The following is a 16,553-nucleotide window of genomic DNA, read 5'->3' as shown; positions in this document are numbered from 1 at the left end:
CAGAGGACATGTTCCACCTACCTGCACCACAGCGCTCACCGTTACCCGCCCCGGGACCCGGGGTCGATACCGTCACCCAGCACCCCTCTGCCCGCGAGCCGGCCCGTCTGATCTGCAAGGTTGCCTGACGCTGGAGAGGTTGCCTGACGCTGGAGAGGTTGCCTGACGCTGGAGAGGTTGCCTGACGCTGGAGAGGTTGCCTGACGCTGGAGAGGTTGCCTGACGCTGGAGAGGTTGCCTGACGCTGGAGAGGTTGCCTGACGCTGGAGAGGTTGCCTGACGCTGGAGAGCTGGAGAGGTTGCCTGACGCTGGAGAGGTTGCCTGACGCTGGAGAGGTTGCCTGACGCTGGAGAGGTTGCCTGACGCTGGAGAGGTTGCCTGATGCTGGAGAAGTTGCCTGATGCTGGAGAAGTTGCCTGATGCTGGAGAGGTTGCCTGACGCTCGAGAGGTTGCCTGACGCTCGAGAGGTTGCCTCACGCAGGGAAGCCTCTGCGGTCTTCCAGGACTCACTGCGAGGCTCTGCTCCCCCAGCCCTAACCGCGCAGAGCCAGGACGTGCGGGCTGCCCTGCCCTCGCTGCTGAAGTATGTTTGGGAGACTGCGTGGGCGGCGTGGGCCCGTGCGTGGTAGTTAGGGAAACCCTGCTCCCTGGCTGCATCCCTAGGGCTCAGAGAAGTAGCCAGAGAAACAGCCCGACTCCAGTTAACGCCAGAGCCCTCCCTGACATCTCGGGGTGTGCCCTCTGCAGCCAGGCTCCTTACTAGGAGGTGTTAGCTGACCCAAGATCATCAGAGGCAAGAGTCCCAGAGGGAAGGGATCAACACAGAGATGAAAAGAAGCTAGAGGTGGGACTCCCTGGGCCATGAGACTGACTCTGCTCTTTACCAGTTGCCCAAAGCTGGTGACTGCCAGGAGCCATATTTAGATATTGAAACTCAGGTCCAGCTGGGCTCCTGGGACACACACATGCACCTTTGCTGCAGCTTAAGTAGATGGGAACCGCAGCTTCACTCCTCAGATCACCACATAAACCCCCGAGGGGCAGAGCTCTCGAGCCCAGGGTGGGTAGGACAGAGAGAGCAAGGGGGTGAAGAGGACCCGGGAAGGCGGAGCCGCCTTGTGGGCCAAGGGGAAGCTGTTGTTCTAGTGAGATGGCCAGCTGCGGAGGGTGGTAGGCAGTGAGTGACATCCTAAGAATTCTTGTTTTCAAAGATCACTCTGGCTGGGCTTCTGTGGGGAGGTTAGACTAGAGGAGGGGTGGGAGGAAGACTAGTTAGGCAATGCTGCAGTCCTTGTGTTCCGATCCCCCGGCACTCAGCTGGCACCTTTGACTAATGAGTGAATGTGTGGCCATCCCACAGATGTTTTCCCTGAGCATTCTGTGGGGCCACTGGAGAGGTCTGGCGATGCCCCCGTAGCCCAGCGCCACAGGAGGCAGCCCTGACCTGGACTCACGGTAAAGGGAGCACAGTGACACCAGCTCTTTGTGGGGGAGAATTGCGTGACGGGAGGGAGAAGGTGAGAAGGAGAAGGCAGACACATACCCCCACCCCCTGAAGCCCCTCCGGACTCATGCCAGCACTTGGTGGTCTTGAGCCCGTGAGCTGGCATGAAGAATCGTGGTAGAGGAGTATCTCTGGGACAGAGCATTGTTTGAAGAGGCTTAAGTGGCTCACAGTTATCCAGAAGAGCGAGGCTAGGAGAGTGAGGTTCCTGGGCACTGTTTCACTGTTATAAAACGGTCTCTAGAACAATATTTGAACAGTACGGAGATTTTCAACTTTATTGCCCTGTGCCCTCAGTCTGCCCCGGTAGAGCAAGATTTATCTCGGGCAATTTCGAACTGAGGAGGGTTGGTTTTTCCTCATTGCCAAGTGGCTGGTCGTGTCAAGGCCAGGGCTCAAGCGCTTAAGGCCCTGCCCCCAAACAAGACGCACTGTGCCCCACTCTGAAAGGACCCTGCTGGTGGGGAACACTCACAGAAATGACCAACGGGGGTGGGCAAGCTCTTCTTCTGTGGCAAAGGCGAAATGTTCCTCCCCAAAGGCAGAGAAGACGACTTTATAGGACATGTGACGAAGGCACACCCACTTCGGCATAAATCGCTGAAAAACTTGAGTGGAAGTTGACCAGAGTATCTCCTATGTGAGAATGCAAATGGAGCAGCACAGGGAGAATTCACACATAGAAAACACCTTCACTGTGGACCACAATAGCTTCCTGCGTGCCAGAGGACAACAGGACAGCTTTTTCGGGGAAACTGTCCAGCAGTTCCGTCGCAGCTTTAACGTTTCCTCAGACACGTGCTCACCCTGCTCCCACAAGTGACCACAAACGCAACTGCTACATTTTCTCCAGCTATTGATTATTGGGAGTTTGAAGTACACTCCTGCACTGCACACAGAATCCCAGTGTGTCCTGGGGCAAGTCACACTAATCCTACCTCCCGGATTTTACAGACAGATGAAGTCAAGTTAGAGTAAACCTGAGAGACGACCTTGAAGGTCGAGGTAGTGTGTCACCTGAGGGCTGGCCCCATTTGCTTTGCTTTGTGCAGGAGGAGAGCTGCTGGGGGCAGCTGCTAAACCTCGTGGCCGCGCCATCCCCCTTCCTCCCTGGTGTTCGTGGGGGACTGTGGGTATTTCCCCCGAGGACTCGGAGCCACTTCTGTTGTGTCACTTTGGGAAAAGTAGTGGCCGTAGCTGTCCAGACTGCCTTCTGTTTTATTTCCCCCTTATAAAAACAGCATGAGAGAGAGAATTCACAGTTCATCCATTTGAAGGGTACAGTTCAGTTTTTAGTACATTCACAAGGTCGTGCAACCCTTGCCACAACCCAACTTTAGAACATTTCTGTCCCTTCTAAGAAACAAAAACAAGCCTACTAGTCGTCACCCCTCATTCTCCCTGCCCCGCCCCCGACCCTCAGCCACCTAAGTCTATTTGCTCCCTGGCCCTGCCTGTTCCAGACACTTCACATGTCTTTGGTCACTGGCTCCTTTCACTCGGCGTGTTCTCAAGGCTCATCCGTGTTACAGCCTGTGTCAGCATTTCACGTCTTTTTATTGCCAAATAATCGTCTACTGTGAGGGTAGACCGCATTTTGGTTGTTCATCAGTTGATGGATATGTATGTAGGTTGTTTCCATTTTCTAGCTGTATGGATATGGCTGCTCTAAACGTTTTGTGGTGTTTTTCCATTTTGAGATGTGAATTACGTCTGGTAAAATGAACAGCCGCCGCCCTGGCTGGATGTAACTGCCATCGTGGTGTTCGTGTCCTGTGAGATGGCGAGGGGGTCTGGTGACCTCTTTCTCCACAAGAGCCGGTCAAGAAAGTTGACACCAAGATACTAATTTTAAATATGTTTTTATTGATTTCAGAGGGAGAGGAAGGGAGAGAGAGAGAAACATCAATGATGAGAGAGTCATTGATCGGCTGCCTCCTGCACGCCCCCGACCGAGGATCAAGCCCGAAACCCAGGATTGTGCCCTGCTCTGGAACTGAGCCGTGACCTCCTGGTTCATAGGTCAACGCTCAACCACTGAGCCACACTGGCCGGGCCCAAGATATTAATTTTAAATTTATAATTTACTTAATTTTAGTCATGTATTTGTAAGAGCGCATTATAGTTGCAGAAGGGGGAAAGAAGAGTGTCAGGAAAGTGTTTTCATGAGCGGTCCACCCGCTTGCTGAGTCCCTAACCGCACAGGTGCTGATGCACGCAGAGGCACATAATATACTCTCTCCGCCTGCCCGCCTTTCGGTCCAGCTTGCTTTCTGCTTCAGAACCAAAGTTGATGGCCAAGACCAATGACCAAACAGAGGAAGCCGAGCCCCGGGCCAGGGCCAGGACACAGCCACTGCTGCTGGGTTGGAAATACTGGAAGCCATCCTCGGGCCATTTGGAAATGTTAATTAGGCTGGCTAATTCCCACTGATCTTGGGCTGCCAGTGTTGGGTTGAGTGTGTAGGCTTACCCCATCCACGCTGCACCTGTTCCCTTCCTCAGGGCCATTCCAAGGGGTCTGAATAACCCAACAGCTCTCTGATCGTCGCTCTGTCCGCCTTCCTGCTGGGAGGATATTTAGCACTCGCCTGAAGCTGGAACCCGGGTCCACTGTTTCTCTCCCTCATCCATGCCAGCTCTCAGAATCACTCCCTTCCCTCATTATCTTGAGCCAGTTAATCATTTTCCACACTGACTGTTCAGTAACAAGGACCCAGAGAGAGGCAGCCACTCTCGTCTGACCCTGCCCAGCTCATCCCGGGTGGCCGTCCTGGATGGCAGCCTTGCCTCCGAGATGAGAGGCTCCATTCAAATCCTTGCCTTTTTGCTGTCCCAGTGAGTCCAGCCCAAGAAAATGTGCCACAAAAAGACCCAGCAGCTCCTGAAAAGCCTCCACGAGGCAGAGCTGTATGGAACACAGAAAATCTACAACCAAGGTGATTATTTCCTGTCCTTTTAAATCCTTGTTGATATCCAGAGTATCAGAGAAGTCACACAAGCCCAAAGAAGTAAGAACTCTTCGTTTAAAAATGACTTTGATTCTCCGGGCTCCTGCTCTTTGTCTGAGCCCCTGGGTGGCCTGTGGGCTTCTGAGTTTCACTTGAGAGCTCTCCTCAGAGGGCTGTTGCTCCACCACACTCAGACGTGAGCAGGGCCAACTCCCGATTCCCAGCACCACTAACGTACATGAAAATCCTGCCATAAAGACCCATATTAACCCCGAAATCTAGTGTCTCAGCCGTGTTTCATTATTCCCTCACTATGGAGGCTCTGAAACATTTTTATTTCCTAATTTTTCCCCTTCCCTGAAACACCACAGAAATACTATATATCTGTTTGTTTATTGTACTTATTTCTGGGCTTTGTGCACATAGTGAGATATTTTTGCCTCCCAGCAGGGGACATGCCCCATTGGCATGCATGCTGTGACTCCATTCCCCCCCCCCCCCCCCCAGCCAGAGTCAGGGCTCCCTCTGCTTTCTTCACTCCGCAGCTCAGAGCCTAGAACAGTGCCTGGCATGTAGATATCCAGGGATGAAAGGGTGCAGTAACTGTGCTTTGTGTCTCTCCCCTACGTCCCCAAGCATCACTCACCTGTTCTCCTTCCATCCCTCATCTCCAAGCACAGTGCTCTCTCCTGGTGCCTTCCAGCCCTGCTCAGGTCAGTTGGTACCTCACACTCACCCTCAGGGACGTATCAGGAAGCTGACAGCCAATTCCTATGTTCCCAATACAGGCCCCCACCCTTCGGTAGCACCGCCTGTGTGTCAAGGGCAAGTGACATTTGAGCCCCATGGAATAATTAAGGCAGCCCCCAACTGTCTGTCTTTGCATCTCCTTAACGTACCCGTGGATTGGCAGTTATTGAGACATTCTGTTTGGTCCAGCACTCCACACCAGGCTGCGTCTGGGGACGTACTGGGGAGAGGCACAAACCACTTCTCATCAGCAATTACAAACAACCTCCATTGTTAGCTGCGCCATCTGTTTTCTTGGTTTCTACCAATCGGGTGCCTCTAGGCCCAGCATAACCAGGGTTGAGGGGGCTGCAGGGGAGAGACCGAGGAGCCCTTCATGACCCCCTTTGCTCACACTGGAGAGGGCCCATGGCGTAGCGCCTTGAAAAGCTGAGCTACCTCAACTCAAGGAAGATACATGCAGAGAGGCTCTATGCTTGCATCTTCCAGGAGGGGAAGCAGGCCCCACAGCACAGTGCATTGTGGAGGTGGGGAGGATTGGAAATCTAATCACATTATCTAAGGACCCATGGAAAACATTCTAGTCTGTTACCGGCAATTAACACCTCCCAAGAACTTCTTAGGCCCCTAGAGCCCAATCGATGTGGTGAGAAGGTGCAGTTAACAGCAGTTGGAAATCAAGTAGGGCAGGGAATGTTACTGGGTCACCCATGACCAGTCATTTATCCTGAAATTCCTAACCCCGAATGACTTTTTGGTGAGGCAGTAAATTTGCATCAATAGGTTAGAAAATATAGCTTCATCAAGGTCCAGGTTTCTTCAGAGAACCGCACTTAAAAGTTTGTCAGTGGTTGTTCCAGTGGCACAGAGACAGACCCTGGTCACTGAACTACCATCTCAGAGACAGGCCCTGGTCACTGTGCCAACCTCGGCAGGCAGGGTCAGCAGATAGTCCAAGTTTACAAATGCAGCCACGTAGATAGCCAGCAGTCTGTGTCACTGATAAATGTCCTTTGTCTGGATTTGATGGTGGCCCCGTGGCACTGAATTCAGGAGCATTTGGGGGTTCAGGGCGAGGAGCAGTGGCTGCCTGCAGAAAGAGGCTGCGTTTGCTAAGGAAAACATCCACATAGGAAGTAAGACAATGGGGTGATTGAGAAAACCTGTCTAAGTACGGGACGCTCAGGTCCTCTCTGCGGTTAGACAGGCTGCTGAGATCCTCCTGCCCCGTAAGTGAGGGCGAGCGTGTGGCCCCTGTCACCGCTGCAGAGTCCCGTCCCCCAGCCGCCCTCTCACAGCATCCCTTGTGCCTCCTCCCTGGGGACTGTCACATCACAGGTGACACTGGTGCTGAATTAACACATTGTGGACAACTCGGAAACATGGAAAATGAAACTTGGAGACATGTAAACTTGCACACTTCGAGGGTACGGATTATTTTTTAGGTCATCCATAGAATTCCACATACTTATCTTGAAAACTTTTACCTTTGACTGTATTTTAGAGCAGATCATTCAGGAAATGTTGGGCAGCAGGAAAAAGGCTACAGTGGTGAGCGCTGCCCAGTGCCTGTAGGGCTCCCCGTAGCATCTGCTTTATACATCCTGGGAATGCTAATGTCTCCTTCCTTCTGCGTGTGTAAGTGTGACAGCAGCTAGGATTCTGTCCTGCCAAGTAGAATTTTAAGTGAATTTTCAGTTCCTGATGATCTAAGACTGCGAAAACACCTGGGCAGCGCAGGAATAAATGTGTTATTAGCACTGTGTCCATTGTCAAATTGGGCCATGGGTGTGCCGGGCTGAATTCATCTGATTTTATGTTCTTTCCCTTCAGATTAAAATACGTAAAGGTCCCACTGCAATATTTGCGCAAGGTAAGACTGACACTTCAGCGGGTTTGCCCAGCCACCCCGCTCCTGGGGACGGGTGTGTGAACTCACTAGCAGGCCTCCTTCCACGGCTAACACCTCGCTGAAACTTGCCCTCCTGTCCCTCCTGCTCCCTGCTGTCCTCCCCAGGGGCCCTGCCGGTCCTGCCCCTGCATGTCTGTACTGCCCGGGAACCCCAGCCTCGCCTTTCTTCTGCTCCTGCACTCTGGGCGGAATCCGACACCAACACCTGCCGTCCCGGAAAATGTCTTTGTTGCCGCCCTATTGTGTTGGGAGCCTGGGGAGCCGGTGGACCCCGAGCCGCCTCCTTTCTTGTTGCCGAGGCAGAGAGGAGCAGGACTCGAGATGGGCCGATAAGGCAGCCGCGCTGGGCCGGCCTTTGACCGCTTGCCTTAATGGGCGCCTCCAAGGCCTCTCCCTGGGAAGGCAGGTTGTCCAGGGGCTGATGAATGGAACAGCTGGGGGAGGAAGAGCAGACAAAAGCTGGGGGAGCACAGAGGGTGGAGAACCAGGGGATCGTGAGGTTTAAGACCCAGAGGGCAGGCCGGCCGAGGCAGGTGTGACCTCCTCTGTGGGCCTCTGCTCCCTGCCTTGGTCTAGGGTGCAGGCCCTTCCCTGTGCACTGACAGACAGCCCCCCATCGTGGATCCAGAGCCTGGGCCGACGGTGGGAGGGACCAGGTGATGAGGGTGAGGGTGAGGGTGGCGACAGCAGTGAGCAAGCTGTCCTTCATTAGCAGCATTGCCCACAGTGGAGCGCAGGCCACGGACACCACCACTGTCTCGGTAACTACGGAAGTTGGAAGTCCTGGTTCAGATTTTTTGGTTTATCCAAAACACGGCCTCCTGCACCAGGCAGGGCGGTCACGCCCGCGGGCCACAGGAGCAGCACTGCTGCAGCCAGCAGACCCTCCACCCAGCTGCCCTTCCTTTTCCCTCCGCCAGGGCTCCGGCCCAGGCCCAGAGCTGCTTAAAGCTGGGCTCACTCCCCGCAGGTTCTAGAGGCAACAAGAGCCACAAAACTCAGCTGCTCGTGTTGGGCCAGGCAGAGCAGGGCCGTATAGTCCCCTCCATCACGGGACCACCATATCCATGGGTGTCCTCCTGCTTTTGACCCAAAAGCTGCGAGTGGGGCTCCAGTGTCTTTTGAACAGACCCCCCAGCTTCCAGCAGGAGTGGGAGGCCCAGTGCGTAGAATCATCTCCTTTGCAGCCACCTGATAATCCCACAGCTGTCGCCGCCCCATCAGTCGGGATGTGGTGAGCACAGCAGGAGCCATTGCAGGCTGAGGATGTGCTGACACAAAGCTGGGGACCAGAGAATGTGGGGGCGCTGTGGTGCTGCCTCCAGCTTGGGGTGGCCTGCCCTTTGCCCTCATGGTTGGGGCCCCTGCTTTCAGACAGAGGTGTGAAGGCCGCTTTGCTGCAGAGCCCAGCAGCCCTTCAGTTGGCTCGCTGGTCACCTGCTGCCCTCCCTGGGTGGCCGTGGAGGGGTTAGATACTTTCCCTTTCCTGCATGTCCTGTCTTTGAACATCACTTTCTCTTTCATTCACTTGCTTTTTTTTTTTTTTTATTTGCTTCCCTCTCCCAATTGATCTGATTACAATAGTGGGTGGGATGGTTCCCAGTTGATAATGTAAATTATTAGGCAATTTGAAGTGAAGGTAATTCAAAGTGGAATGTTATCTGGGGTGAAATCAGGTTTGTTTGTCATCGCCCCCCCCCCCCCGCCCGTATTAAATGCTAGTGCCCATGTCCTGCTACAAGGGGACAAAGATGCCTGTTGACAGCACCATCTCTGTCATAGATGACGGTATAGCTGTATTGTCTTTGTCAAAAGCAGCCTGTTCTTAAAGATGAACATAGGAAAGAGGCCCAGGCTGTGTCCTGTCTGTCCTGCCTCCTGGGGAGCAGAAGAGAGGAGGAAGTCCTGGTGAGGGGCTTGGAGTTGAGTCTCAGGACACACCGGGAAGGTTGTCTCCTCGGGTCCAAGCATGTTTGCAAAGTACTGATTTCAGAGGCCCCTCCTAGAAACAGTAAGGTAAGGTCAGAAAATGGAAAAGCATGCTGTCTGTGAGTAAGGTAACTTACGTAAGTTAATTTCAAATGCTAATAATAAAAACTGCAAAGGCCAAACCCCCGGGAATGAAGCATCGTGGGAGGAGTGTAGAAAGCCTGCTTTTGAGGATTGTTCCAGAAGCCTGGGGTGTGGTACAGCAGGGTTTAAAAATAGAGGGTGAGGGGAAGAGGGTGATGAAACGATCCTCTCGCAGAACTGCCCCAGGGGCCCAGCGTGGCGGGCAACACCGGCCGGGTATTGCAGCAGGCATTCCTGTGTTCCCCGAGCTCCCCCGCAGCCCTGGGAGGGGAGCCATCAGCCGCCAGCCTTCAGTTTTACCCCTTTCCCTCCTGTGCCTGGTAACAGGATGCTCATCGGGACTCATTCAGACAAGCAATTGGGTCCTGACCTCTCATCTCAGACCCTTTGGGGAATAATTGAGTTGTAACTTGTGTAAAATATTAATATGTAAATACACATAAATAATAATAGACAGGGAACCACAGAACTTGCCATGAAGTTGTATTTGATTCATTGACTCTGGGTGGTGCCACTGCATCGGTCCCTCCTCCCTTTACTGTAATCAGATGCCCTTTCTCTCCATTTTTTACTGTGGGCTGGACAGTGAGGCTGAGCTCATTTCAGAAAGATTCGTGGTTTTCTGTGGCAGGAAAGTCCAGAGCAAAGCCTAGGAGGAAGGACATTCATTTGTTCGTTCATTCAACAAACGTCCCAGCACTCAGAGCCCCGGGAAGGCGTCAGAGCCCTTCCTGGGGATGTGGGTCCGTTTCGCCCGCGCTGCAGACCCTCTCCCTCTGCAGACCCCCTCCCTCTGCAGACCCCCTCCCTCTGCAGACCCTCTTCCTCTGCAGACCCCCTCCCTCTGCAGATCCCCTCCCTCTGCAGACCCCCTCCCTCTGCAGACCCCCTCCCGCTGCAGATCCCCTCCCTCTGCAGACCCCCTCCCTCTGCAGACCCTCTTCCTCTGCAGACCCCCTCCCTCTGCAGATCCCCTCCCTCTGCAGACCCCCTCCCTCTGCAGATCCCCTCCCTCTGCAGACCCCCTCCCTCTGCAGACCCTCTTCCTCTGCAGACCCCCTCCCTCTGCAGACCTCCTCCCTCTGCAGATCCCCTCCCTCTGCAGATCCCCTCCCTCTGCAGACCCTCTCCCTCTGCAGACCCCCTCCCTCTGCAGACCCCCTCCCTCTGCAGACCCTCTTCCTCTGCAGACCCCCTCCCTCTGCAGATCCCCTCCCTCTGCAGACCCTCTTCCTCTGCAGACCCCCTCCCTCTGCAGATCCCCTCCCTCTGCAGATCCCCTCCCTCTGCAGACCCCCTCCCTCTGCAGATCCCCTCCCTCTGCAGACCCTCTTCCTCTGCAGACCCCCTCCCTCTGCAGACCCTCTTCCTCTGCAGACCCTCTCCCTCTACAGACCCCCTCCCTCTGCAGATCCCTTCCCTCTGCAGACCCTCTTCCTCTGCAGACCCCCTCCCTCTGCAGACCCTCTTCCTCTGCAGACCCCCTCCCTCTGCAGACCCTCTCCCTCTGCAGACCCCCTCCCTCTGCAGACCCTCTTCCTCTGCAGACCCCCTCCCTCTGCAGACCCTCTCCCTCTGCAGATCCCCTCCCTCTGCAGACCCCTCCCTCTGCAGATCCCCTCCCTCTGCAGACCCTCTCCCTCTGCAGACCCCCTCCCTCTGCAGACCCTCTCCCTCTGCAGACCCCCTCCCTTGCATCTGTGCCCACAGGGCCTCGCTGGGTGCCGTGACTCAGCCTCTCTCTGCTTGCTTTGCAGGGCCCTGGCCGCCAGCCTGAGCGCCTACCTCACAGCACCTCTTGGCAGGGAGGAGATGGTCGCGACTCTCCCCCACCCCCACCCAGAAACCTCCAGACCCAGAGACTCCGGAAACGTGGCTGTGCCCTGGTGCCCTCAGCAAGCCTCCCTGGGAACGGACTGTGACGTGAGAGACCACCCCACGGGAGTGTTGCACACAGGACTGAGGCAGTGTTGCCTCGCCCCGAAACCTCAGGAACCTCGGGCTTCAAAGGAAGAAAAGGAAAAGCCACCAACAGAGATGTAGCCACTCCCCTGTGGGCGCTGGTGAGGGTGCTGTGGGCAGGGCAGCTGGAGGAGTTCCAGGCTTTCAGGGAGGGGCGCAGGACGGCTGGTTTCTGCACCCCAAGTTCTTTCCTCTCATTGATAAACCCAAGCTGATTCACAGAGGGGCCGGCAAAACAACTGTCAGATTGTTTGAGGAATTTTCTCTGCCTTGATTTTGCCAGTTCTTATGCTAGAATGTATGGTTTTACTCACAAATTTCATCATCATGGAAATTGGCTTTCCCTGGGGTCTTTTGCCCAGAAGTTTTACCTCAGTGACTGTTTTTCCACCTGGTGCCTGTGCCCACTAACAGGGGAGAGGTTTTCCCGAGCGTCCTGGAGGCACTCCCGTCCTGACGGTGACCCTCCTGTCGCGGGCAGGCAGGTGTTCCTAGAAGTGCAGGGTCCTGGCCCGGGAAAGCTCTGTAGGCCGGGAAGCTTCCGAGGCCCCGCTCAGGTGCCAGACGAGCGGGCACCCTGCAGTGTCCATCTGCCTCCAAAGGCCGTGCCCTGCCCTTGTGCTCTCCTGCCCACTGCCCAGACAGGACCACGGCCAGGGCCTTAGAAATACTTCCCGTCACACAGAGCTTTAGGGTAACAGACCCCAAGCAAGGATTTTTTCATTAGTGGTTTTTTTATGTTTTTATTGATTTTAGAGAGAGGAAGGGAGATGGAGAGGGAGATAGAAGCGTCAGTGATGAGCGTCATGGATCGGCTGCCTCCTGCACGCCCCCTACTGGGGATCGAGCCCACAAACCCCACATGTGCCCTGGCTGGGAGTCAGACTGTGACCTCCTGGTTCATGGGTCGATGCTCAACCACTGAGCCACACCAGCCAGGCTCCAAGCAAGGGTTGGATCGTGTTTCTCACTCCTTTGGCTCTGAGGGATGTATAATGAGCCTGTTTTTGAAAAAAGAAAAGGGAAAAATGTAAAGCCCCACCTTCTGTCAGCACCCTTGCTGGGGTCTGTGGGTGTCAGCAGCAGAAAAACCCATCCATGGGGAGGAAAGACCTCTGCTTCCCACCAAGGCCTCGCCTGCCTCGATCTGGAGTTTTGCCCCAGCGCCCACTGCAGCCTTTGTCTTGTAAGGTCATTTCACAGCCCACAGGTCCAGACCCGAGTGAGCCCCTGGCTCGGAACGGGGCGGGGGGGGGGGGCAGCTGCCAGCTGAGGCCCCAGTCAGGAGCAAGGTCGGCTCTCAGGGGTGCCCTCCCTCTCCTCTGCCCCCTGCCTCTCTGCTCGGCACCCACTGTTACCCCAGCCTGCTTAGGTCCCCTTTCCCGGGAGCCTCAGCCTACTCGCCCTGTCAGGGCATCAGAGCTGGGCAGCCGTTTTCACCCACCAGCCCGTTCTCTGTCAGCCATCGAGTTGGTTTGGCTGGTACCTGACGTTTGAGGAGAGATGGGCAGACCCAGGAGCAAGACTTCCTTCTAGGACAATTGAGAAAGTCTTTCCTATGAGAAGGGTGGACCTTCTAATTCTAGAGGGAATTGGTTTTGTGCTTTATAGGGGATCGCAGGTGAGGCTTGATGCCCAGGCCCACCGGACAGAGCAGCTTGAACACGGTCTGAACGGGAGAGGAGGGATGTTCTGAAGCAAAAGATGTAGCCTTAGTCATTTGGAGCAGGTCTGTAAACAGATTTGTTCACTCATTGGGGCTGAATGGCAATAGAAAGGATGACTGGAAGGCACAGCATTTTCTGTTATCTCAGCAAAAGTCAGGAATTTTATCTTCCCCTCCCCCACACACACACCTTTTTAATGATTTGGGCTTTCTGGTTGGCATGGTTTGACCCCGTGACTCACACTTGGAACTAGTGTTGAGTTGCTTTTTTCCATTTTTACAAAGTACCCTGTTCCTGCCAGGGAAAGCACTACATGTCCCAGGCCTCCACAGTCCTGTGGAGGCTCTGATGGGGATTAGCTTCTAGAATATCTCATCTGCAGGTTCTAGAAACCCCCTGGTGCAAAATTCTTGGGTTTAGTCAGTGTTGGGACTTCGAAGTCACATTGAACTCCCCTGGACTTCTGCCCCGTGATTCCATTTTACCTCCAGGAACCAGCCCCCCTGACCCTGCAGTGGGAAACTCGGCTGCAGGTAGCAAATAACTAGGCCTTCTTGTGGTCCCTAATGATTTCAACAGCCCGTGACCCCAGGTTACAACCAGCAGTTTTGCCCACTGTTCTTGGTACCAACTCTGGTTTGGAGATTTGGAATGGGGGGACAGGGAATCTGGCAACCAGGTTGGCTTGCAATCATGTGGACATGAATTGTTTTGTTATTTGGGGTGGAAAATTGAAGTGATCGTCTTTTTTATTTTTCCACTTAGAAAAGCAAATATTGTGTTTTGTAATAAATGCCTTTCAGCAAAATTGGGAGGGTCACTCATCCGGTGGGGACCCACCTGAGTCATATTAGTAGGTCAGGCATCTGCGTGGCCCTAATTGGCCCCAAATGGATAAGACTTGCTGGCTTCCAGGCAGGACCAGGCCGGTTCCCTCACTTCTTTCTCTGCACACTGATGTTTGGTCATCTCACTGAGTAGGTTTTTGTACTAAAATATATATATATGTATTTATATATACTATATATATATACATATATACATATATATATAGTAATGCCACAAAGTGATGACTTCTTTAAAAATAGTAAAACTTTACGTACACGAAGTGAGGAAATTGTGACTGTCAGTGTCTCCATGCAGTTAAGACCAGTTCTTAAGATCCACGGGGAGGGGGAGGGGTTCAGCCGCCACTTCGTGCAAGGGGCTGACTGATTGGATCCTTAGCCTTACCAACAAGATCATGTGGATCCATAGACTGTATCAATCACATCTTCCCAGCCTTCCTCGGGTGCGACCGCCCGCAGTCCACTTCCTGTTACATTTGTATGATCTGAGGTTTGAGGAGCCCTTTAAAACTTACTGTGACGTCTTACCTGTAACCACGCTACCTTTATGTCTACTGAAGGGGAATGTCCGCATCTGAAGGGAAACCCAACATAAACAGCCATCGCTTTAAGTGCGCTCAATCTCTGTGTGACATGCACATTAGTTGACTGTTTTATGTTTTCAGGCTACAATATTTAGTACATGTAAATAAGGGAAAAATTGGATAAATACGGTAAATTAAGGTGTAGTGTGTCATTTGGTTTTTGCTTTGCTGTCTCATATTTAATTTTCCTACCGCCTCACGTCTGGGTCCAGGCCTGGGTGGTGGAGAGCTTCGCGTGTAGCTCCCGTGGCAGTGTCGTGGTGCCAGGACACCGCAGCAAGGACGCGCCCGCCCGGCCACGCACACAGCCCCCAGGTGACCGCACTCAGCTCCAGCTCACCCTCCTCTTCCCCCTTCGTGTGAATTACTGTGATGATTTAATAAAGTCGAAACAGCACTTCTGTGCCGTATTTTTTGTTTCGTTTTTATTATAGTTTGGAGGAAAATGAAGTTTATCCTGGCATCTAACAAAAGACGGTTTGGGTTTTCAACAGATGAAATTATTCAAAAACTTTTTTTTTAGAAAACAAACAAACCGAAAACCCAAAGCCTAAATATTTATTCAAAATGGTAGCCGGTACTAATCCAGTGAAGTTTACAAACGTGAGTTCATAAGGTGGCATGCTGAGACCGCTCCCAGGAGCCTGAGTCCGCATCACCGGTGTCACGATGTAGGTGCGTCCCCTCCCCACAGCTAAGTAGCTGGGGCTCCTCCTGTGATTTGCCTCGAGGCCCACAGAGCCTCGGCGCTGGCCCCTCTCTCCAGGACAGCCCTCTGCGGGGGCCACCCTTCCAGGGGTCTGGAGTCTTGGGCCCTGAAGAGCAAGAGACCAACTTGGAGGGTTCATCTCTGTGACTAAGAGATAGACGAGACGCCGTAAAGGCCTCCTGTTGGTGGGGCTGAAGCCCTGCTGATGGCCCTGCCCCAAGACTGCAGCCATCACGTTTGAACGACCCGACTAGTCGGCCTCCGCCAGTGTCCTGTCTGCACCTCTGCTGTGGGCAGCAGTGAACTCTCAGGACGTTGGACAGTTGAGCCCTCTAAAAATCATCCATTTGCCCAATTAGCAAATATTTGTTGACTTATAAGACAGTTCAGGGACCTCAGAAAGGGTCCTGGTACCTTCCTGGGAGCCAAGGAGAGCCTGAATCAATGGGGCTTTTTTTAGTTTAGACTGGTGACAAGAGCTTGCTTTTAATACATGGTTCCTCATGGAGTGAAGCTTGGCACTTTTAGAGCGTCATTGCATAGAGCAGTGGTTCCCAGCCCTGCCATGCAGCTGTGCCCCATCCCCCACCTCGGTTCTGGTCCACCAGATCTGGGTAGAACCCCAGCATTGGTATTTTTAAAGCCTTCCCTCCCCATCCCAGGATTCTGCCCTGCAGATCGATTTTGGTTCAGGTGTTTGTACGGGCCCCCATAGTGGTACTTGGGGCGCCCTTACCTCCTGTCCCATATGTGCACCCTGGAGTACAGAGAACACCAGTGAAGACTCCCTGGGGAGCAGCTGGCTCATCTACAACCGTCCAGTGTGGTGTCCCACCCCTTCTATCAATTCCACTTTCCTGGTGGCTCCCATTCCCTCCAGGATAATTTACGGACTTTTTTCCAGATATAGAAACAGTCATTTGAATTTCAAAGAATGTTGTTGTGAGTCATAATGTTGTTGTTGCAGAGTATTGTCTTATTTATCAAAAAAAGATGGAGGGGTTCAGTCATCATACTTCCAAAAGTGATCCATTCATCTTCAAAAAATACTCATCAAACCTTAGGCCAAACCATGCAAGACTTCAGCAGAATTCCAACAAGAACCTAACTTCCAGTGGTTCCCAGAGGACCATTGCTGCAAATAATGTTCCCAGCCTTTCTTGGCTTTTGCTAAGTAACAGAATTAAAAAAATAATAACCTTAAGTTACCCCCTGGCCACAGTAAAATTCTCTCGAGTATTCCAGAAAAAAATGCTGGCATTTTATGTTTGCTGCTATAGAGAGGCTCTCTCAGTTGTAAAGCCCGGACCTCTGTATTTGTTCACTTCTGTACACATCTGAGCTGGTGGTGTGCTCTTGCGTGTGTGTATAAACTAAATTGAGGCCACTTTGATTTATTAAATGGTTTATGTCAAGAGCCGCTGTTATCATTTGCTTTTCCTTTTATAAATGGAAATGCTTTTAATTGCATTTTATTTTTCAAGTCAAAAAGCAAAGGTCATGGAAATGGAACACACGGTAAACTTCATCCCTGCGTGTCAGGTTTCCCTGAGGCACAGATCTCTACCCGCGCCAACCTCATCATCTGCAG

At 53.1% G+C, this 16,553-nt stretch overlaps 1 protein-coding gene across 1 annotated transcript in view; it reads left to right on the top strand.

Moving 5' to 3' along the window:
* Positions 1 to 13,832, top strand: part of RALGAPA2 (Ral GTPase activating protein catalytic subunit alpha 2) — a 225,136-nt gene extending 211,304 nt beyond the window's left edge. Inside the window, exons 39-40 of the mRNA XM_087818894.1 lie at positions 7,041 to 7,080; positions 10,950 to 13,832. Coding sequence (XP_087675020.1) covers positions 7,041 to 7,045 — 5 coding nt within the window. The 3' untranslated portion in view covers positions 7,046 to 7,080; positions 10,950 to 13,832. The remainder of the gene's footprint in view (positions 1 to 7,040; positions 7,081 to 10,949) is intronic.
* Positions 13,833 to 16,553: the final 2,721 nt, after the last annotated feature.

This window comes from Miniopterus natalensis, chromosome 7 (genome assembly GCF_054644295.1).
Source record: "Miniopterus natalensis isolate mMinNat1 chromosome 7, mMinNat1.hap1, whole genome shotgun sequence".
NCBI classification, from domain to species: Eukaryota; Metazoa; Chordata; class Mammalia; order Chiroptera; family Miniopteridae; genus Miniopterus; species Miniopterus natalensis.
Note: the sequence above shows the minus strand (reverse complement) of the source record. Positions and strands in the feature narration are given on the sequence as shown.